Source organism: Schistocerca serialis, unplaced genomic scaffold (genome assembly GCF_023864345.2).
Source record: "Schistocerca serialis cubense isolate TAMUIC-IGC-003099 unplaced genomic scaffold, iqSchSeri2.2 HiC_scaffold_897, whole genome shotgun sequence".
NCBI classification, from domain to species: domain Eukaryota; kingdom Metazoa; phylum Arthropoda; class Insecta; order Orthoptera; family Acrididae; genus Schistocerca; species Schistocerca serialis.
In genome coordinates this window covers 1808105-1832959 of record NW_026048515.1, presented here as the reverse complement: position 1 = coordinate 1832959, position 24855 = coordinate 1808105, and the positions used below count along the sequence as shown (strand labels likewise).

Sequence of the window (24855 nt, the reverse complement as noted above, 5' to 3'; positions counted from 1 at the left end):
TGCTATACAACAGTATTTTTCCACACAGTGTATTGTCATTTTTACCTTCTTAACGTGCTGAAAATGTATTCAGTTCTTAACTAGTCTTGAGGGTTCCTTCTTTGGTGTTTGGTTGTAGTGAGGATTTAGCCTGAAATTCTGTTTGCGTGCATTGTGTAACAAGGTAGCAATCCCATAGTGTTGAGCTAAGCAGTCTTCCAGATGTGATTTGCCATTTTGATGCAATTCCTGAAAATGTTGTCATCAGTGATATTATACAGTGTCCGGTGCGGGAACTTCCTTATGTGAAATGCGTGGCACACAGGGGCTATTACTCATTGTTGCTTGGGTTTCAGTGCAATCAAAAGTGTGAGATTTAACATTTTTATAAATGTTGGTTTAGTAGCAATCATGCAGTGGGCAGGAGAGGAGCGCGCGTTCGCCGTTATGGCCTAATAAAAAAATTAAAAAAAAAAATGCGGTATTCGAGTGGCACAAGCACCTGAGAACTTCATGAACAGCCCCTGCACACAGAACGTGTGACTGTTTGGTGTGCACTATCAAAAGTTGGCATTATTGGCCCACGGTTTTTTGAAGAGAACAATAAGGCAGTGAAATTCACTTCTGAGCATTATGTTCAGATGATTGAACAGTATTTTCTTCCAGAACCTGAAGAAATAGATGTGGGTAATGTCTGGTTCCAACAAGATGGTGCCACAGCTAACACGACAGGAACATCGATGACCATGTTGCGTGAACACTTCCAATCATTCCATCTCTTTGAGGGGCGAACTCCAGTGTCCAGCATGCTTGCCAGGTTTAGCACCTTGCAACTTTTTCTTAGGGGGCTATCTCAAATCCTTGGGGTATACCAATTGTCCACAGACCCTGGGTGAGCTACGGAACGATATTAGTGTTACTGTTGCCAACATCGACAGAGACATGTAGGAAAAAGTGGACTGAAACTTCCGATTTTGACTCTCCTAATGCATTGAGCAGAACAGAGACCACCTTGAAGATATAATTTTCAAAACTTAATGAAACAAAATTTTAGATGTTACTCTTTGTAAAGAAAAAAAAAATTGATGTCTCTAATGCTTTCTTATTTATGATTTTTTTAAATAAGGAAGTTCCTGGCCTGTATCTTGTACCTTTTGAACTGGTTTACAGACAGATAAATTTTTAAGCAAAAACACAACATTGTCAAATACTGATTAGGATACAAATAGTGTAACGAGTCAAGATAATGGTTAACTGTAACACAGAGAAGGCATTGTATCATAGATACACACACAAATAAAACCTGGAACATGGCAGCCCAGCTTATGAACTGGTCTCCTTCAGAGCATACAGATACGCACCAGGTGTGGCCTGATTGGCGTGAGTTAGTTTTGAATGACTTTACCTATTCCTCCCAATATAACCCATGTCTGAGTCAGGTCACAGTTTGGATGTTACATTTGACTCTCTAGACATAGGATATAACTGACTCTACATTGTGCATGTCAACTGCGGTGTCATATTGATTTCTGCATGAATATGGAAATGAACAGAATGAAGAGAGAGGGAATATGATGCCAGCTCAAAACCCATTCTGGTCAAAAGGAGCTAGAAGACTACTAAATTTTATGATCACGTCTGCTGAAAAAAATCACTAAGCATATTGATATATCATTATTTCATTAAGACAGGATGCAGTCATTCTGGTGTAACACAGAACACTTAGGCAATTCTGTTATTAGGGACTATGTGCTATGATGTACCACACTCTGCTATCCAGACTACAGAAATACATCAAATAAAACTTTCAGGCTAACTTTGCAACAGCATATTCCGTATTGAGCTGATATCGCATTGTAGATTTTTATTATTTTCTTCATGAGCTGAGTATCCAGCTTTGACCAGGTATGAATTTATTCCACTTCTATTAGGCCATCTTCTCCCCCCCCCCCCCCTCCCGTCTATCTGTCCATCTCCTCCTCCCCCTTTCCTCTCCACATTATTATCCCCAAACTAATACGACACTGCTGGTTCTTATGGTTCTTACCCACACAGTATTTCTTTCCAGATAGCAAGTAATATACAGGGTGATTCATGAAGATATTCAAATATTTTAATATGTTATTCTAAAAGTAAAACTAAAGAAAAAAGTTCACATAAGCATAGGTTTGCAAATGTTTAGTTACAGAGTTACGGCTAATAAAAGATTTTGCCTGAAAGTTAGAAACTTCGCTAACATGAAACCATCGCAAAACTGTATGAGGTTAAAGCAAAGCACGATTTCCATTTATTTTGATGTTATTGATCTAGTGAATCTAAATTTTGTAAAATTTTTAATTCATTAACTTACTTGGCCCAATTTGTTTTTTACATTCCAGGCAATTGCACAAAGTTTTCAACAGAAGTTGTAGAGAATTTAATGTTGGAAAAATGATGGTAATAACGTTAACTGAAACTATAAGAATGTGTCAGATAATCTGCTTTTAGTAATACCGTAGTACATGTGAATTCATGTTAAACCGGAAAAAACAAAGCTCAGTGTTAAGGAAGTTACACGTCTGGGACATGTTTTATCAGTTTCACCAGACCAATAACAACAAAATAAATGGAAATCTTACTTTACTTTAACCTCGTACAATTTTGCAATGGCTTCATATTAGCGAAGTTACAAAATTTCTGGCAAAATCTGTTATTAGCCATAACTCCGTAACTAAACATTTGTGGACCTTTGTTTATATGAACTGTTTTCCTTAGTTTTACTTGCAGAATAACATATTAAAATATTTGTATACCTTCGTGAATCACCCGTCTGTACCAACTTTGTCCGAAATCAATGCAGGGGTATAAGAGGAGCTTTTTACCTGCAGCTTTGCCCAGGTATGTCCATCACATATATTTCACACACATCTGTACATCTGTTTTACCTTTATCTAAGGAAAATTCACCCTGAAGCTAAATGTTTATGACGTCATATCTCCTCAACTATGTGTCATACATTGATATATACTTTTGCAGGTACATACAGGTATATGTGAATACTGTATGCAAAATGTTTTTCAAGTAAAGTTAGTAGTAAAGCAGTAATAAATTAAAACATGCATGATGTGGCAGTTTTTCATGCAGCTCAGTTGTGAAGTCATATCTCCTGAACTACATTTCACTGAGTGACAATTGTGAATACTGTCTGCAAAATATTATACTAATAGGGTAAGTAGTAAAGAAGTAATAAATTAAAAGGTCATGCCTGCTGCAGCAGTTTTAGTGCATGAAGAGTGAAATTATAACAAGGAATAACTTCTTTCCTTTCATCATTTTGTGAGAGATGTCAGTGAGTATAGTCTGGCTATTTGTGCATTCTGAGCTACGCTTCTTTCTCACTCCTACTCCTTTCGGATGTAGGTGATTACCACCAACATCACAGTGGTCTTTTCACACAGTACATGACAGGTGCACCAAGTCTCGTTGAAATTGACCCCGTGGCTTAGGAGGAGATGTGGACCCCCATACATACATATGTGTGGGTTATGAAAATAACATCTTTAACATTAAAATACCTGAAAACTAATGCATAGCTGCACAGAATTAGAATAAAACCCAAATTGCAAAACCTGCTTGTCTTCAAAATAAAGTGACAATCAAACTTTTTTATTTTCTAAAATAAAATTCTAAAAGCTGAAATCAAGATGATGACATTTACAATATTACAGGAGCTGTGGACCCATTTAACAAGAAAGTAATTAAACTTTTTGTGATAAAGTTTTTATTTCTTGCACATAAATTTTGTGCAAGTCTGCACATCAGAAAAATCCATTTTTCCCCTCTTGAAGAGCATTACAAATGAGCTTATATGTCTACTGACAGTACTTTTTGTGAGCAACTGCTAGTAAAACAATTCAAAATGTGACAAAGTCAAATCACTGTTTCTCTTGGACTCACTCAATAAATGCATCTGGGATAAAATCACAATATTGTTCAGTTCATTATTACAAAAAGGAGACAAAACAGCACCTGCACTTTTCAAAAATTGACAATATCTTCTTTCAATTTCTTCTTTTTCGCCAAAGCAATTTCCTGACTTCACTGACTAGAAACACTGAGTCAATCTATCCAGTAATGCCACATTACGCAGGTCCAACATCGTAGAAGAGGGCTGCCATTGGATAGCGAATGATGAATGCCAGAATACTGCAGATGCCCTGCACACAATAATTTAATGTTTCACAGAGAAAACACAAGACTACCGAAGTAGTTAACAAAGGAAGCATCTGAAAGGTAAGTATACTATTGTAACTTGATTTATAATACTAAAACAAAAGAATATAGAATCATATACTGTAAGCCACATGCAACCTGTATATGACCAAAGAGGAAATGTAAATAGTATCACCAACAAGAACAATATTTTATTGTAAACAAATGTTTTATTGTAAACAAATGTTTTATTTTCAGAAATAAAAGTTGGGCCCTTAGCATATATTCTACACTGAAATTTCATTCTAGGTGACTTCTCTATTGGAGTATTTCTTTCATTCTTTGACTCTGTCAACAAATGTAGGTTCTGCGATACTATGCAGCTGTGTTAATTTAAATTATAAGAACTTCCTCGCTGTCGAAAAATAATGTTTTTTCGTGATCATCATCTATGTGAGAAGCAATATCTGCTAGAGATTTGATTACAAGTTGGTCTTTATAAATGTCTTTGATTATGCTGAAATTCATTACACACTTAATTATTAAATAATATGGCACAAACTCCTAAGAAATAATGAGTCTCCTTGACATAACAGATCATTGTAAAAGCCTTATGGCAGGAATATTCAGTGGGTCTTTTCTTTTATTGTCTGGTGCATTGTGATGGAATATTAGAGTGTAAGATCCTGTCAATGACAAGCCCATTAGACGCAGAGCAACAAATTTGATAGAACAGAATAGTATATTTTTTGTATGTTATAGTTTGCTACCTGACTTAAATGTGCCAGAACATAGGCTATGTAAAAATATGAGAGGTACAGATACTAATAAACTATTTTCTGTGACAAAAGAGAAACTAAGATTGAATTCTAAATGTAAAAATTGAAAAGGATACTGACTGTGTAAATGACTGAAAGTGTTAACTTCAGTCTGTGAATCAAACTTTTACTGCAGGTACTTGAACTATATAAGTGACAATCTAATTTCCAAAAAGAACTTTATTATATGTATTGGACAGGGCGGAGTCCAATAACTCTGAAGTAATACTCGATTTATCTTCACAAGATTACTTAGTAAATTAACTCAAGACATGTCACAATATGACAGAAATTTGCCACTGTTATATGTCTAAATCTACATCTACATATATACTCCACTAGCCACCAAACAGTGTGTGCCGGAGGACACAATTCCTGCCAAAGTCATATTCCCCTCCCCCCCCCCCCCCCCCCCCCCCCCTCTCTGTTCCACTCGCGGATCGCGCGAGGGAAAAACGACTGTCTGAACTCCTCAGTACAAGCTCTTATTTCCCTGCTCTTTGAATGATGATCATTACGCAATCTGAAAGCTGATGGTAATAACATATGCTCTATATCCTCGGAGAAGATTGGATTTCGGAATTTGGTGAGCAGCTCCTTCCATTTAGCGCATCGTCTGTCTGCAAGTGTGTCCCACTTCAAACTTTCTATGAGATTTGCAACGTTCTCGCGATGGCTAAATGTACCACCAGTACCAGTCCGTGTACAAGACAACAGTTGTTTGAATAATGGCAGATAATTCCTTTTATAATTTATGCTAAAACTGGAAGATACGACATGGTGGATAGCAATTTTAATACTTACTTGCATTACTCTATGGAAGGAGCCAATATCAGCGATTCCTATTTAGCAAATTCTTGATTTATTAATTACCTAACACCACACAAGGATGGGGAAGCAAACTAGTTCAAAAGAAACCCATACAAGCATTTGATTTAATCAATTTAGGAAAATTATGGAAACATAATCCTGTCTTGCTGTGGCCACACTAGTGTGCATTTGGATGCCTGTGTGGTTGTGTGTACTTATGCTAGACAAGAGCTCGAAAGCTAAGGTAAATACTGCTATCTGTTGAATCAAACAGTGGAAAATCCAGGATGGAATGTAACAATATTGTGAAAAGGAAAGTTGCCACTCACAATATACCAGAGACACTGAGTCGCAGATAGGCACAACAAAAAGACTGTCACAATATAAGCTTTCAGCCAACGAGGCCTTTGTTGAAAATAGATGACACACACACACACACACACACACACACACACACACACACACACACACACACACACACACACACGACTGCAGCTACTGCTGAAGCAACACTGTGAGCAACAGCCGCATTGCACGATGGGAGTGGTAATTGGGTGGGGGTAAGGAGGAGGCTGGGATGGAGAGGGGAGGGATAGCAGGATAGGGATGGGGGATAGTGAAGTGCTGCTGGGGAGCTCACAAGGATGAAGTGGAGAGAAGCTAGAGCAGCTAGATGCAGTTGGGAGCTGAGGGGGAGGTGGAGGGGGTATCGGAAAAGGAGAGCAGTAAAAAAAAAAAAAAAAAAAAAAAAAAAAAAAAAAAAAAAAAAAAAAAAAAAAAAAAAAAGGGTGCATTGGTGGAATGAGGGTTGTATAGTGCTGGAATGGGAACAGGTAAGGGGCTGGATAGGTGAGGACAATGACGAACAAAGGTTGAGGCCAGGAGGATTACAGGAACATAGGATATATTTTGCCAGGGAGAGGTCCCACCTGCACAATTCAGATAAGCTGGTGTAGGTGGGAAGGATCCATACGACACAGGCTGTGAAGCAGTGATTGAAATGAAGGATGTCATGTTGGGCAGCGTGCTCAGCAAAAGGGTGGTCCACTTGTTTCTTGGCCACAGTTTGTCGGTGGCCATTCATGCGGACAGACAGCTTGTTGGTTGTCAAGCCCACATAGAATGCAGGACAGCAGTTGCAGTTTAGCTTGTAGATTTCATGACTGGTTTAACAAGCAGCCTGGTCTTTGATGGGATAGGTGATGTTTGTGACTGGAATGCAGTAGGTGGTGGTGGGAGGAAGATCGTACAGATCTTGCATCTAGGTCTATTACAGGGATATATACCATGAGGTAAGGGGTTGGGAGCAGGGGTTCTGTAGGGATGGATGTGTATATTGTGTAGGTTTGGTGGATGGCATAATACCACTGTGGGATGGGTGGGAAGGATAGTGTGCAGGACATTTCTCATTTCAGGGCACGATGGGAGGTAGTCGAAACCCTGGCAGTTGCTCCAGTCTGGGTTACGAGGGGAAGGCTCCTCTGTGGCCAGATGGCGAGACTTTGGGAGGTTGTGGGGGACTGGGAAGATAAGGCACAGGAGATTTGTTTTTGTACAAGATTGGTCAGTGAAGGCCTCAGTGAGACCCTCGGTAAATTTCGAGAGGGACCGCTTGTCACAGCAGATGCAATAACCACTTCTGGCTAGCCTTATGGAAGGGACTTCTTGGTATGGAACGGGTGGCAGCCATCAAAGTGGAGGTATTGCTGGTGGTTAGTAGATTTGATATGCACAGAGGTACTAATGTAGCGATCTTTGAGGGGACGTCAACATTGAGGAAGGTGGGTTGATGGGTTGAGTAGGACCAAGTGATGCAAATGGGGGAGAAGGTGCTGAGGTTCTGGAGGAATTTAGATAGGGTGCCATCACCCTTGATCCAGATCACAATTCTGAGTGTTTAGGAAGGATTCCTCTAGATGGCCTATGAAAAGGTTGGCATAAGATGGTGCCGTATGGGTACCCATAGCCGTACCCCAGATTTCTTTCAAAGGAAGGAGGTTGTTTGTTTGGAATCTGTCGTGTGTTGGGAAAGGTAGTGTTCAACAGTGGTAAGACCATGGGCATTAGGAATGTGAGTGTAAAGGGTGGTGGTATCAATAGTGACGAGCAGGGCACTGTGTGGTAAAGGGCAGGGACTGTCGAGAGTCGGTGAAGGAAATGGTTGGTATCTTCTTTTGAAGGCATTACCTACAAACAAATCCAACAAATGACTATGGGCAACTGCTTGGCACCATCCTATGCCAACCTATTCATGGGCCATCTAGAGGAATTCTCCCTAAACACCCAGAATCCGATACCCCTCACCTGGTTCAGATTCACTGATGACATCTTCGTGATCTGGATCAAGGGTGAGGACACCCTATCCAAATTCCTTCAGAACCTCAACACCTTCTCCCCCATTCGCATCACCTGGTCCTACTCAACTCATCAAGCCACTTTCTTCAATGTTGATCCCCATCTCAAAGATGGCTACATCAGTACCTCTGTCCATATCAAATCTACTAACCACCAGCAACACCTCCACTTCAATGGCTGCCACCCATTCCATACAAGAAGTCCCTTCCATACAGCCTAGACACCTGTCGTCGTCAAATCTGCAGTGACAAGCAGTCCCTCTTAAAATATAACGAGGGTCTCACTGAGGCCCTCACAGACCATAATTATCCCCTCACTCTTGTACAAAAACAAATCTCCAGTGCCTTATCTTTTCAGTCTCCCACAACCTCCCAAAGTCTCTCCGTCCGGCCACAGAGGAGCATTCCCCTCATAAATCAATACCACGCAGGACTGGCGCAACTGAATTACATTCAGTGAATTTTATCCACAGTGGATGATGTTGAACTCCATGACTGTTCCTTTATAGAGTGTAAAAAAATTCCCATTACCAGTCACAATAAAAGATTTATTTATTTATCACACACCTGGTTTTGGCTTGTGCCCATTCTCAGGTGTTTACACATTCATGTACATGTTTATATTGCTGGAGATTAATAAAAATGAAACATCCTTATTATAATCATGCTGTGGAGACAGTTTTTCCATTCAGTTGCACATTTGTTACCATTTTCACACCCATGTTTCAGTTTATTAAAAATTTAGTTGCATACTTCACTACTGTGTCATGAACTTGCGATATACACTGTGTTTGCATACAAACATTACATCTCTTCCAGGGTTTCAACTACCTGTTGTCATGCCCTGAAATGAGAGATGTCCTGCCCACTATCCTTCCCACCCCTCCCACAGTGGTATTCTGCCATCCACCGAAACTACACAACATATCCACTCATCCCAACAGAACCCCTGCTTCCAACTTCTTTCCTCATTGCTCATATCCCTGTAATAGATCTGAACGCAAGACCTGTTCCATACATCCTTCCACTACCACTACCACTACCACCACCACCACCACCACCACCACCACCACCACCACCACCACCTACTCCAGTTGTGTCACAAACATTACCTATCCCATCAAAGGGAGGGCTACTTATAAAACCAGTCATGTAATCTACCAGCTAAGCTGCAACCATAGTGCTGCATTCTATGTGGGCATGACAACTAACAGGCTGTCTGTCCGCATGAATGGCCACCAAGTAACTGTTGCCAAGAAACAAGCAGACCACCCCGTTGCTGAGCAACATGACATCCTTCATTTCAATGACTGCTTCACAGCCTGTGCCATATGGATCCTTCCCACCAACATCAGCTTTTCTGAATTGAGCAGGTGGGAACTCTCCCTGCAATATATCCTATGTTCCTGTAACCCTCCTGGCCTCAACCTTCGTTAGTCATTTTTCTCACCCATCCAGCCCCTTCCCTGTCCCCATTCCAGCACTACACAACCCTCATTCCACCAATGCACCCATTTTTTTTACTGCTCTCCTTTTCCGCTACCCCCTCCCCCTCCACCTCTCCCCTGCCCACCATCTCAGCTCCCAACTGCTTCTAGCTGCTCTAGCCTCTCTCCACTTCATCCTTGTGAGCTCCCCAGCAGCACTTCACTATTCCCCATCCCTACCCTGCTATCCCTCCCCCTCTCTGCCCCAGTCTCCTTCTTACTCCCACCCACTTGGCTGCAGTCGTGTGTGTGTGTGTGTGTGTGTGTGTTTTGTCTATTTTCAACAAAGGCCTTGTTGACCAAAAGCTTATATTTTGACAGTCTTTTTGTTGTGCATATCTGTGACTCAGCATTTCCATTATATGGTGTGTAGCAACTTTCCTTTTCATAATATTGTACTGTTATCTGTTGCATGTTTCTGTGTGCTACACTTCAGTCAGCAATAGGTGAGTGTTTGCCTTTCCTTATTTTATATATGTACATATTATATATTTAACTATATATCTAAAAACACAGATGATGTGACCTAACGAACGAAAGTGCTGGCAGGTCGATAGACACACAAACAAACACAAACATACACATGAAATTCAAGCTTACGCAACAAACTGTTGCCTCATCAGGAAAGAGGGAAGGAGAGGGAAAGACGAAAGGATGTGGGTTTTAAGGGAGAGGGTAAGGAGTCATTCCAATCCCGGGAGCGGAAAGACTTACCTTAGGGGGAAGTGCGAGTGTATACCTGTCCTTTTTTCCCCCTAAGGTAAGTCTTTCCGCTCCCGGGATTGGAATGACTCCTTACCCTCTCCCTTAAAACCCACATCCTTTCGTCTTTCCCTCTCCTTCCCTCTTTCCTGATGAGGCAACAGTTTGTTGCGAAAGCTTGAATTTCATCTGTATGTTTGTGTTTGTTTGTGTGTCTATTGACCTGCCAGCACTTTCGTTCGGTAAGTCACATCATCTGTGTTTTTAGATATATTTTTCCCACGTGGAATGTTTCCCTCTATTATATTTATATATTTATCTTATATTTATACTTATATTATATATAAGTATCATCATGATGATATAAATATATATTTAGATGGCCGGATGGGGGTTTCAAGCCTGCTCTTTCTGAAAATGAGTGCAGCACATTAATATGTGTGCCGCCTTGTCCACTGGTGCAGCAGGTATTGGATTTATTATTATTTAACTTTTCTTGCATTCCAGTCACATCTTCAAAGGTAAGGTGGACTAAATATTTACATCTTATCAAATGTACTCATTATCTCTTTCATGGCTGTAAGAAGGAGATAAATGAGTGATCGTGCAATTGGCATCTCTAAAGTACTGTCACAGAGTTTAACTATTATTTTTAAACATGGCCTATTGTTCTAAAATTTATTTTTATGTTCTTTAATAAAAACCTTTTTCATTATTATGTAGTACTCCAGTCTCTAAATCATTATTAATGGTAGTTCTGCCTCATACTTTCTCTTTAGCTCCGTGTAATTATTGTTTTCTTCCCTGATACTGCCTGTTAGTTCGTATCTTCTTTTTTCTATCCCCCGCTTTCCCTTTACCATATCTTCAATCTGTTGCTGGAGTAAGCAACGGTATCTCAAGATGTGGCTTAGCCAATTTTTCTTCCTGCTCCTTGTGGTGTGTAAGAGATTTCTGTTTTTCCCAGCTCTTCAACAGTTTCTTGTTCCTCATGCTGCCTTCCCAACTCACCATTCTAGTTTCCTCCATACCCACATTTTGAGTACCTCCAGCCTTCTTTCCTCATCTGTTCACAGTGTCCAGGCCTCTGTACCAAATAAAACTGTGCCCTTTGTAGAGAATTTGGACAATCTTCTCATTAGTCTTTTTTTTTCCTTCAATGGCCTGCATAGCATTTCCCCCTATTCTTTTCAAATGCTTGCTTGATTATCACTTTTCTCAGTTTTATATCTGTGTAACATTTCAAGTCTTCTGTTATAAGATTTCTAAAGTACTTGAATTTTGCAGCTTTCTGGAGTTGTCAGTTTATTGTGATTTGGACTTCTCTCTTTTTCCTCCAAGTATCATACTTTTGGTCTTTTTCTGATTTATTTTCAATCCAAATACTTCACATTTGCTGTTTAGGTCTTCCACCAATTACATACCTTCTTTGTTCTGCCAGCATCACCATATCAGCAAAGCATATACACACTTATCATTTTGCCTTCTCACTCACTCCTCTCATTTATACTTTGTGCCAGTTTAATGGTTGTGACTGGTACAACCAAACTAATATTTAGTATGTTTTAGAAATATTTCATGCATTTGTTCACTGCCTGTCAACTGATCAATATGTTTTAACAAATCAGTTATTACCTCTTCATTACTTTTATTTATTCATTCCTGGGAAAAATGCTGTCAGGTGACACTAAATACATACTCAGGCACTTACAGTTTATCTTTCCCAGTATGAAACAATGTGAATAGTTTAGTTACATACTTGAAACACTATGGAGTCATCTGAGTTCCTCCATTCTGGGAAACATTCTGTGTACGCTCTTCTCCTATTGTCATGGTCCCTCACTATACCTAACACAGCTTCACTTGTCAAGTCACTTCTGTTGTACTGCTGCTCATTATCATAAGTGGTAATAATAAAACATTGTAACCAGCCACTGCTACTGGCTTTTCTACAGCTCATTGGTGCCCTCCAGTATTTACATTCTCCCACAGTTCAGTGAAATGAGCTTTAACTGAAAATGGTTTGCTTCTACTATGTATAGGAAACCACATCCTGAATTTAACATTTAGGCACAATGTAACATACTCTCTGCAAGAGGGACGTGGAACTATTGCAAATTTAAGTATCAAACAAGTGTAGTTTCAGCTGCCTGAGACTGCAGTCATGCGTGTGAGTTGCGTTTACGCATGTGTGCGCGCACGCGTGTGTGTGTGTGTGTGTGTGTGTGTGTGTGTGTGTGTGTGTGTGTGTTGTTGACAAAGGCCTTAATGGCCAAAGCTATAATTGTAAGAATCTTTTTGTTGTGTCTCTCTGCGACTCAGCATTATTCTGCATACGGTATTTTATGTTTTTGCATGACATTATTGTGATTGGGTACAATCTATTTACTCTTCAGGCAAAGATAATGTAATTTAGCCCAACTCTGAGCTATACTACAAAGGCTGACTTGGTATACCTTATCAGTGCAGTCTGGAATGAATTGGTGCATGCCGGCAAGGTTCTAAAGTTGTCATCAGAAATGAAGTTTTATTTCCTTCGTTTTTTATTAATCATTCTTCAGGAATGAAATCAGTGTATCTTCCAATCATTTTGTTTCCTATCACTTCAGATTGTCACAGGCTTTAAATTCTAGCTGCAAGTAATTATACCTGCTCAAAATCTTATTGAGAAAGTTGCCATTGCAACATTCTGTTCTCTATAGACACTCTGAAATGAAACTCTGCCAAATTTTTAATAACAACACTAAACACTGTTTGCTCTGTCAGACTACAGTAGTGTGCCTGAGGTTACCTCCTGCCTTTTAACAACTTTACATAAACAACAGTAAGTGAAGTTCTTTTCTCGGGGAATTTACTGAGTGATCATGGCAATGGTGGATGCCCATACAAATACCAAACATAATTTGGACAGAGTTCTCGGCAGAAACAAACGCACACTGAAACGCCTGACCTATTCAACATTTTTTGGGCAAAATAGTTCCTTAAGGTACAAGAATAACAAGAGAGCAGCAAATAGTGGAGACATTGAGCTGCTGACAGGCACAACAAAATGATGGTAAACAAGTAAGCTTTTGGCCAAAAACACCTTCTTCTGAATTAGACACCGTCCACACACACATTCATTCAAACGTACTCATCACACACATTCCCACTGTGTCTGGCTGCCGAGGTCAGACTGCGAGTAACCACACATGATGGGAGACGCAATCTGGCTGGTGGGGATGAGGAGGAGGCTGGGGCAGGGAAGGAGAGGGATAGCAGGGTAGAGGTGTGGGACAGTAAAGTGCTGCTTGTGGGAGCATACAGGGACAAGGTGGAAAGAGGGTAGGGCAGCTAAGAGCAGTCAGGAGGTTAGACAGAGGTCATGGGAGGAGGGGGTGGGACGAGAGTTTGGGTGAGTCAGAAAAGGAGAGAAGTAAAATGAATGTGGGTACATTGGTGAATAGAAGGCTGTGTAGTACTGGAGTGGGAACAGAGAAGGGTATACATGAGTGAAGAAAAATGACTAACGAGGGTTGAGGCCAGGAGGGTAACCCTTAAGTTTCATTAGTCATTGTCCTTTACCCACCTATCTCCTTCTCTGTTCCCATGCCAGCACTACACTGCCCTCTATTCCACCATCTCACCCACAGTCGTTTTACTTCTCCCCTTTTTTGCTCCCTCCCCCATCCCCACCCCTCTTGCCCTCCATCTAACTTCCCGATTGTGCCTCACTGCCCTACCCTCTCTCCACCTTGTCCCTGTATGCTCCCACAAGCAGCACTTTAACACTCCCACCCCTACCCTGCTATCCCTCTCTCTCCCTGCCCCAGCTTTCTCTTTGTCCCCACCACCCAGAATGTGTCTCCCATCACGCACAGTTAATCACTGTCTGGCCTCGGCAGCCACAGTGGTTTTTTTGTGTTTGTGTGTGTGTGTGTGTGTGTGTGTGTGTGTGTTGTGTGTGTGTGTGTGTTTTGTCTAATTCAGAAGAAGGCCTTTTGGCTAAAAGCTTACTTGTTTAGCAGTTTTTTTTTGTTGTGCCTGTCTGCAACTCGGCATCTCTACTATTCATTATTCAATCCCGGATTTTCTGTAGTTTGAAGAGAGTAGCAAATTATGATTTCATTGAAGACACAATATAATCTTTATATATTTATTATATGAAATATATATATAACTAAGAGAAGTCTCCGAGATATCAATATATTCAATAAGCATACAATTTATGAATTACCTGCAATACAAGCAGACGGGAGGTGAGAACGGACTCATGTGCTGGACCTCCGAGTAACAACGTAAGGTTGATAATTGTCATATTGTTAATCTCAATAGTGTTTTTGTCAATATGAACATGCAACAGCTTAAACCGTGGAAGAACTTTGAGTACAGCTGTGCCAATTAGGCCCACTTCATTATGTGAAAATTTTACAGTGCTTGCCTCCATAATGTCTCGATCAGCATTGTACCTGGAATGAATAATATGTTTAGGAAGTCTGCATCAAGATAGAATAAAAAATCTGCATGTGATTAATCAGGCAAAACCTGCTGGCAACACATGGCAGACTTCTCATAAAAAACACACACTGAATGGAAACATGATTTTTTTAAAATGTCATCCAATGGACAACGCCACCTCTGGTGTCTAGCTGTTAATGTTGCTGGTCACTAACACAAATGTCTTACACCTGAGTCTTGCTAACCATCTCAGATTTTTTTATAGTGGAACAAGGGCCACTCAGCCTCATGACATCAAATGATAAGCTGTTGTTTATAAGGGAAACGGACTGAGGATCAACCAAAGAAGCATCCAGACTAAAAAGCTTACAGCAGGGTGGGACCACACAGCATCTGTTTCTTAAATCAATGGACATACAATCACCAATGATGTGTTAAATCTTCACTCTGAAGACACTGCTATGTAATTTAAAAATTTAGCTAGTGGGGTACAATGTCTGCTGCCACTGTGAGGAAGTAGTCATGGAATTTTATGACCAATGATTTTAGTATGTCACCAGTTTTGTCCGAGCTATTTTTTGAGGGCTGAATTTCATTAGGATCAGTGTTTTTGTTTGTTTCTTATTTAATAAAGTTCTAAATTGTTTTCTCTTACTCTTACAGTATTTATGATAAAATAATTCAATTGGATAGATAAAAAATCTATTCACCAAGCGGCGGCAGAACACACACATAAAAGAAGGTTGCAATGAGGCAAGCTTTCGGAGCCACTGGCTCCTTCTTCAGGCGGAAGGGTTGAAGGGGAAGGAAGACGGGTGAAGGAAAAGGATTGGAGAGTCTAGGAAAAGGGGTAAATTTTGGGAAAGTCAACCAGAACCGCGGAACAGGGGGGACTTACTGCATGGGATGAGGTGGGGAGTATTTTGCAATATTGGTGGTAATAAGGTTTCAATTCTTGGCATCAACTTGTTCTCTGAATTACATAGAGCTCTCTCTTCCTAACACTGTCCATACTTGCTTCTGTACAATTTTGAACTTCAATATTGCACAGTAAATAAATTAAAATATTCTGTGAAAGAACACTGAGCCGAAAAGAGATCTGTCAAAATATATATAAATGATAAAAATAACAAAAACATGGATCTTTGTCTGAAGAGATTCAGGTGGCAAATGATGATGAAACTATTAGTGCGGCTATTAGTATCCTGCAAAAAGAAAGAAAACATGTAAATATGTAAAGCATTTGCTATGAGGATTAGTTAAGTGACTGTGAATCTATTTATTCTTAAATGTGTAAAAGTAGGTAAAACTGCCTTATTAATTTAAGGTTAGGTTATTATAGCATACAGGAGCTTCATATTTTTTTGTGCAGCTGATTCAGGCTGTTAAAGAAGCACATACTTAACTAGAATTTAGAACTGGAGAATGGGCTTAACCAATTGCTTTCTAATCATTATTAAGTCAAACCTCTTTCAGGAATGCATTGTTTGAGACTGTTTTAGAACTCCACATTAAAAGCAACTTGACACAAAGTTTCTTCAAAAACCAAATACCAAGACAGTCAAAGAAGTTGTCAAACTCAGCATGGTTTAAATAATTCCACTAGAAAATTTTTAAACCTACAAAACAACCAGTACACGTTAAACTAATAAAGTTTCAAATTAAATTGTCAGAGTTTTTTACACAGACATCTGCTTGTCCAAAGAGTTTAACGACTAGCCTGGTTCTGGCAAAATATTTGTCCTGATCACTGACCTGAACAACACCATTTAATTGAAATTTATTGTGATTATTGTTATCATCATCCAGCAACAAAATTTCAAATACTTCTGAGATCTGTAAGGTCACTTATGTGACCCTGTTAATATTTGTGAGCTTCTTGGACCTGGATGATATGCAACTGTTCTCTGTACTATCATCAGACAGGGTGGTGACTGTTTCATCAAAAGATTTCCCCGAGATTTTCAGCTTCAAATTCCAAATTTTACTTAATCATTTTTTGTTGCATGTGGGAGCAAGTTTTACTTTACTAGCTATGTCCACAAACGAATTTTTTAAATTACCACATCACTTATTAGTGAGAATTCCAAATTCAGCTACAATTTACTATTTTACCAACAATTCCACAAGATAAATGCTTGCTGCTTCTGGAAATTTCACTGTCATGATCCTATGCCATGCTTTGTCATTTTATGATAACCTCAAGTATGTGAGAAATCTCCACAGCAACACATCTCAAACTCTTGTCAGTGGAATGTGCTATCAATAGACATTCAATGCATAATGTTTCAAACCTGACACTCTTCACACTACGGTCAACATAACAATTTGAAGCATGACGCTGTGAGTCTGTCAGGAAAGTTCTGCTTTGAACTGAAATCGAGGAGGGGGAAAAAAAAGCATCAGAACCTGAATATTCAATGCTGATATACAAAACATGCATGTTTCCAGACAAGTCACAACACTGTCTATTCAGCACACAACACACAAACCTACAGCTAAAGAGCTACACCATCATCATCTTCGCCCTCATCGTACTGAAATTAATACCTGCCACAACCACTATTTTTGAGGGAGTTTTATTAGTGTCATCCACACCAATTTCTTATGATCACCCCTTTGGTGAGTATATACAAAATCGTGAATATTCCTTTCAATCCTACTCTATGGAGTCTAGTCCTGACAACTTACCAAATTATTAGCTAAAATCAAACAATGTAAACTAAAGGTTGGAATATCAACAATATTAGGAAAAGGATAGAGTGCTACCCACTGTAAGGATAACCCACTGAGTTGCAGAGGAGCACAACAAAAAGACTGTTAAACATTATAGCTTTCGGCCAAAGCCTTCTTCGGCAGAGAAAGCACACAGACATTCACACAAGCAAGTACACCTCACACACACACATGACCGTTTCTACCAGCAGCTCCAACATGAATGTGACTGTCACATGAATAGCAATCTGAAGTGGGGCAGGGAAGGGGGAGAGACGGCACAGTATGGGTGGGGGGAGGGAAGAGTGCTGTCTGGTGAGGTATGCAGGAACTAGAGACTGTCAGGCACAGCGTAGACTGGTGGTGGTGGTGGTGGTGGTGGTGGTGGTGGTGGTGGTTGGGGGAGGGGGGGGGGAAGGGGAGGGGGAACACAGAGTGGGAAAGGAGAGGAGCTGGGGAAGGGAAAGGGCAGGTGGGGGGCACATTGTCATAGGCCAATGCACAAAGAAGGTGAGGGAATGTGAAATGGGACCAGTTGACAGGACGAGGGGGCAGTTAAGAAAAGCTGGTGGTGGAGGGGAGTACCCAGGTGGCCCAGGTTGTGAAGCAGCCATTCAAAAAACTTGCACGCTATGTTTGGCTACATGTTAGGCCATGTAATGGTCTATTTTGCTCTTGGCCACAGTTTGGCAGAGGCCGTTCCTCCTGGTGGACAGCTAGTTTCTAGTCATACCAATACAAGAAGATGTGCAATGTTTGCAGCAGAGCTAGTATACAACATGGCTGCTTTCACAGTTGGCCTGGTCTTCATGGGGTAAGATAAGCTTGTGACAAGACTAGAAAAGGAAGTGATGGGTGGGTGGATTGGGCAAGTTTTGCACCTGGGTCTTCCACAGGTATATGATATGTGTGTCGCAAGGATTTGGGACTGTAAGTGGCATAAGGATATACTAGAATGTTGTGACGGTTGGATGGGCAACAGAACACCACTTGGGAGGGGTATGAAGGACTAGGGTCAGATGTCCCTCATTTTAGGGCATGCTTCTTGACTATCAAAGCTCTGACAAAGGATGTGATTCAGTTGTTCCAGTTTGGGGTGGTACTGGATGACAAAGAGAGCACTCCTTTGTCTTTCTTGAGGGTGGTGGGAGAATTGGGGGTGTGTGAGGAAATGGCATGGAAAATTTGTTTGTGGACTAGGTCAAGAGGATAGTGCCTGTCCATGAAGGCCTTGGTGAGACATTCAGCATACTGGGAAAGGGAGTTCTTGTCACTCTAGATATGCTTCCCCAGGTAGCAAGGCTGTATGGGAGGGATTTTGATGTGAAAGGGAAGGGCAGCTGTCAAAATGCAGGTATTGCTAGCAGATTATAGGTTTAATGTGGAGAAAGTTGCGGATGAAGCCATCAGAGTGGAGGAGGTCAACATCTAGGGAGATAGTACATTAGGTTGAAGAGAACTAAGTGAAGAGAATGATAGAGAAGATGTTGAGATTGTGAAGGAATGAGGATAGGGTCCCAAGCCCAGATCAAGAAGACATAATCAATGATTCTGAACTAGATCAAGGGTTTGGGGTAGTGGGAGGACAGTAGTGTTTCCTCTAGCTGTACCGTAAACAGGTTGGCACAGGAAGGTACCATGTGGGTGTCCATGACTGTGTCGTGTATTTGTTTGTATACCTTCCCATGAAAGGACAAGTAGTTATGAGTTAGGTTTAAGTTAGTTAGGTAAATGAGGTAGTGGGTTTGCAGTCTGAAGGATGTTGGGGAAGGTAGTGTTCAATTGCAGCAACACCATGGGCATGAGGGATGTTGGTGTCTAGAGAAGTGGCATCAGTAGTGACCAGTAGGGAACAAGGTGGTAAAGTGGTGAGGATAGTGCGAGTTGGTGAAGGGAGTGGTTAGTATCTTTGATGTGAGAGACTAGATTATGGGCAACTGGTTGGAGGTGCTGGTCAATGAGGACAGAAATCCTTTCAGTGAAGGCAGAATAACCAGCTACAATGGGGTGTCCAAGATTGTTGCATGTAGAAGGGGTGTGTGTGTGTGTGTGTGTGTGTGTGTGTGTGTGTGTGTGTATGTATTCAGGGGATAGGCTCTGAGAAGAGGTTTTCTGGGAAGAGCCAACTGCTTTAAGCAGGGATTACTCTGGCAGAGTTTATACCTGGACAAGTCAGACAGACATTTGGCAGACGCCTTCTGCCAAGTAGTTACAGCAACTTATCACAACAGTGGTGGAGCCTTTGTCTGCAGGGAGCGTGATTAGGTCCGGATCTGTTTTGAGATTGTGTAAGCCACACCAACTCCCATACCTTCTCTGTTTCTTTTTGCCCCATATTTTTGCGCAATTTTTATGCAGTTTTATGTATTTGTTCACATGTTTATGTACTTTTATGTGTTTTTGCTTACTTTTTTGTGTGTGTTTTTGTATGCCTGTACATACTTTTCCGCATCTTTTCCTGTTATCCAGCTTCCCTGAGAACTATCCAACAGCTACATTTGCTGATTTTCCATGTCATTTCCCATTTCCCCAATGTCATCTGTGCCACAATGGTCCCTGCCCCATCTTTGTGCACCAGTTCAGAAAAGTATCCCTTTCCCTGATTAAAACACATTCCCACATCTTGTTCCTTAAATGCTGCCTAAACCATGGAATCCCCCCCCCCCCCCCCAACAGCCTAAGCACAGAAGTTCCTTTCTCTGCATCCCACCCTTTCTTTCACAATGACCTTAGCTTTTGATTCCATCAGTCCGTGTCCATCACAAAAAAACACTTCCATGGCACGGGCATCCCAGAATCACCACTGCTCCTTCCCCAAGATACTGCTCCGATGCCATATCCACTACATACATCACATCTCTGAAACTGAATCCTTTGCTCTCCAGCACCTGGAACACCATTCCAGACACCACGTCAATTGTTGCCTTCGGGCATCATTATCCAACCTATATCGTATCCACAGTATTCCTCTCCGTCAACTCTTTGTAGCACTCAGACCCCATCTACATGACCTTTCCAACTTGCCACAGTTCGCAAAACTACCTTCCAACACTCCAAATCCAGGGCCTAAAAATTCCAGTAACATTGTCGTTAACTTTTCCACCAAAATCTTCAACCCCACAGAAGTTTCAGCCCTAACCAAAGGCATCACCTTTAGCCCTACACCAAAATTTAACCATGTTGGACTTGTCAAAGACCTGCTCTCCTCCTCTTGAACTGTGCAATGGAAACACTCGTTTGCAACCAATCCTTACAACGAAAGCCAACCAAATTCCAACACTGAACCTCTTATCTCACAGTTCATACCACTATCCAACCATGATCCTCCCCCCCATCCCCCACCCACCTAACCAACCTCTGGTCATCTCCCAGGAATTCCTTATCTCCAACTTGGCCTCACCATCCTTCTCCAAGTCCCTTCCTAAACACACTAACCTTTCAGCAGAAAAAAAAGGACAGCCATACAAAGGCTCAAAACAGATCCTGACCTAATCATCCTACCTGCACACAAAGGTTCCACCACTGTCATTATGAATCACACTGATCATACTCTGCCAATTGTCTGAGTCCTCCATCTATAAACTCTACCACAGTGATCCCATCTCAGAATTCCAACATAACCTGAAATCCTGCTTAAAGCTTCAGGCCCTTCCAAGAATCTCTCCCATCATTCCATTTCCCTCCCCACCCCTACAACACCCCACACACTGGCCTTCTACATGCTCCCCAAGTTTCACAAACTCAACAATCCTACCTGCCCCATTGTTGCTGGTTATAGCGTCCCCACTGGAAGGATTTTGGCCGTCACTGACAGACAACCCCATTCAAATTCCTGTAATCTATCCTCCCACATCAAAAATATCAACCACTTCCTTCACTGACACTCTACCATCTCAACTGCTTTGCCTCCTGGTTCCCTGTTTCCAACTGGTCACAGTTGATGCCGCCACTTCCCTGTCCATCAACTCCCTCATGACCATGGTTTTGCCACAGATGAACATTACCTTTCTCAATGTCCTGCTGATGCCAAACTCACTCCCTCATTAATCTAAATAATTAAATCCTAACACTTAACTACTTCTCCCTTGAAGGGAAAGTATACAAACAAATCCACAACACAGCCATGGGCATCTGGCATGGCACTCTCCTATGCCAATCATTTTATGGGACATTTAGAAGAAACTTTCATAACCTTACACAACCCCAAACCCATTACCTCGTTCGGATTCATTGATGACGTCTTCGTGATCTGGGCTCTTCACAACCTCAACGCCACCTCTCCCATCCACTTCACTTAGTCCTCTTCAAACCAATGAGCCATCTTCCTCAATGTTGACCTCCTCTTCTCTAATGGCTCCATCCACACCTCTCTTCACATTAAACTTACCAACTGCTAACAGCATTTTGACAGCTGTTATCCCTTCCACATCAAAAATTCCATCCCATATAGCATTGCCACCTGCAGTGACAAGAACTTTCTTTCCCAGTATGTTGCATGTCTCACCAAGGCCTTCATGGGCAGACACTATTCCCTGGACCTAGCCCACAAACAGATTTCCCATGCCATTTCCCACCACCCCCAAGAGCCAGCTACAAAGGAGTGTCACTTTCATCACCCAGTAACCCAGTACCACTCCAAACTGGAACAACTGAACCACATCCTTTGTCAGAGCTTTGATAGTCAAGCAGTATGCCCTGCAATGAGGGACATCCTAACCAAGGTCCTTTCCACCCCTCATAAATCTGTGTTCCGTCAGCCACACAAACTCCACAACATCCTTGTCTACCCCTATGCCACTCCCAGTCCCAGCCCCTTGCCACAGATACCGTATCCCTGTGGAAGACCTTGGTGCAAAATCTTCCCAAACCACACACTCAGCACTTCCTATTCCAATCCTGTCAGAGGCTTATCAAAGGCCAGGCTGACTCTGAAAAGAGCCATGTTGTATACCAGCTCTGCTGCAGCCACTGCAAAGCTTTTTATATTGGTATGACCACCAACCAGCTGTACACCAGGGTAAATGGCCACTGCCAAACTATGACCAAGAGCAAAGTAAACCACCCTGTGGCACAACATGTAGCTGAACTCATCATGCTAGGTTTCAGTGGCTCCTTCACCAACCCAGGCCATCTGGATCCTCCCCTCCACCTCCAGCTTTTCTGAACTGCACAGATGGGAGTTCTCCTTACACACATTCTCCATTCCTGAAATGAGGCCAGCTTCCACCTACAATAACCTACTGTCCCCATTCCCTCCACCCAACAATTTCCGCCCCCTCGTTCTGTCACCTACTCCCGTTTGACATTCCCTCACCCTCTATGTGTGTTGCCCTGCGCCAATGTATCCACCTGTCTTTTCCCCTTCCCTATATCCCTCCTTTCCCACTCCGCATTCCCCCCTTCCCCACCCACTCAACACTGTCCCTGGTAGTGTCTAGTCCCTGTTCACCCTGCCACACAGCATTCATCTCTCCCCCACCCATACCCTGATATCCCTCCTCTTTCCCCATCCCACTCCAGATTGCTATTCACATGGCAGGCAGTTACATTCCAGTTGGAGCTGCTGCTGACGGAAGCCATCAAGTGTGCGTGAGGTGTATTTGCTTGTGTGAATGTGTGTGTGGTCTTTGCTGAAGAAGGCTTTGGCTTAAAGCTATAATTGGTAATAATCTTTTTGTTGTGTCTCTTGAAACTCAACAGGTCACCTTTACAGTGGTAGCAATCTACAATTTTCCTAATATTGACAGTATTAGGTAAGAAATTGGAGGCATCTGAAACTGGATATACTGAAGTATATTAGGGATACCATGGACAGATATGGTCACAAATGTGACAGTACTGCAGCATATGAATATTAGGGATTCTAAATACCAATATTAAAAGAAAAAAGTCAATACTTTGGCCCTACAAAGCACAACAACAAATACCACCAGTAGCAATAAATGCTGCAAGGAAAGACAGATGGCAAATGTGGTCCAGGACATTATCGTGGCCACGTAACTTAAGGCAGCAGTTTGGAGGTTTTCTTTGTTTATTTATTTGTAACAGACTCCATTACAGTATTTGTGTGTGTGTGTGTGTGATTAGTGTAAAGCAGGGCTTAACAACTGGCCGGTTTTGAGCGCGAGTACTCGCGTCTGCTCAGGCACGTGCTCGCGAGCAGGTGCAAGGTTGCGGAGTAGGGAGGAAGGGGAGGGGAAATGCGCGCGCACGTTTGAATAGGGCCACTGCGTGCCTATTGAATTCGCGCCGACTGTGTAACGTTTAAAGTACTACGATCAGCTCTAACAGTCACTTCGCTGGTTAAGAATCATGTCAAGTCGCCGTTGTGTAACCCCAACCATGCTTTCGCAGTTCAACCCCCATTGGGAGGAATTTTATCTTTTTACAGAAAAAGATGGTGTTGCAAAATGTTTAGTATGTTACTAAACGCTGAATTCTTTTACGGAATTTAATTTGCAGCGACATTATATGTCGTACCACGTGAAAGACTATGGACGTGGAAAATGTGATGGACCAGATCGTGCACAATTAAACTTAAAAGGAAGCTATCCGAAGAAGATCTGGACGACGAAGAAAAATCAACTGAGGCAGCTCTCAGAGTGAGTTACAAAATTGCTTTGCTTTTAGCAGAATCCCTGCGCCCCTTCACTGATGGCGATTTAATAAAATAATGTTTGGTAGTTGCAGCGGAACATTTGTGTCCATCTCAAGTTGAACAGTTTCGGATTGTGCCATTATCTAACATGACCATTATGCGTCGCATACAGGACATGGCAGACAACGTCCAGAGCCAGCTTGCAAATATCTGTAAAGATTTTATGGCACATTCTCTAGCTCTGGACGAAAGTGTTGATATCACTGGAACAGCGCAGCTTGCCATATTTATTAGAGGTGTTAATAGAGATCTTCAGGTGAGGGAGGAGCTCCTCGATGTAGTAGCCATGAAGAACACTACAACCGGAGGTGATATTTTAAGTAGTGTTGAAGAAAGTGTTGAAAATATAGGATTGTCGTGGAATTCTTTAGTTTTAGTGTCTACAGATGGTAGAGGCATACACTAAGCTAATAAAATTATGTGGCACGTGTACATTCTCCTTTATTTGTTTCATTTGTCGCAGTAATAATTCGTGAGTGATATCCCTGCAGGTAGCCGCGGATTTACATTGACTGGCGGCAGCTGTTGTGTACCCCAAATGACTCTCCCCACTCTCTGCTCTGGTCCGGTAGTGCGGGTAGCGTGCTCGCGCTGCTCCATGCTCGCGCCTTGCTGCTCACAGCTTGCTCCGCGAGCACGTATGTTGTGAAGCCCTGGTGTAAAGTAATGTTCGCATTGTAAGATGATGATGATGATGATGATGA

At 41.7% G+C, this 24855-nt stretch overlaps 1 protein-coding gene across 1 annotated transcript in view; it reads right to left on the bottom strand.

Annotated features, from left to right (window-relative positions):
• Window positions 1-3716: 3716 nt before the first annotated feature.
• LOC126452533 (UDP-N-acetylglucosamine--dolichyl-phosphate N-acetylglucosaminephosphotransferase-like) overlaps window positions 3717-24855 on the bottom strand; it is a 136903-nt gene continuing 115764 nt past the window's right edge. Inside the window, exons 6-7 of the mRNA XM_050091094.1 lie at window positions 14558-14789; window positions 3717-4175 (exon numbers count right to left, since the gene is read on the bottom strand). Of these exons, the coding sequence (XP_049947051.1) occupies window positions 4101-4175; window positions 14558-14789 (307 nt within the window). The 3' untranslated portion in view covers window positions 3717-4100. The remainder of the gene's footprint in view (window positions 4176-14557; window positions 14790-24855) is intronic.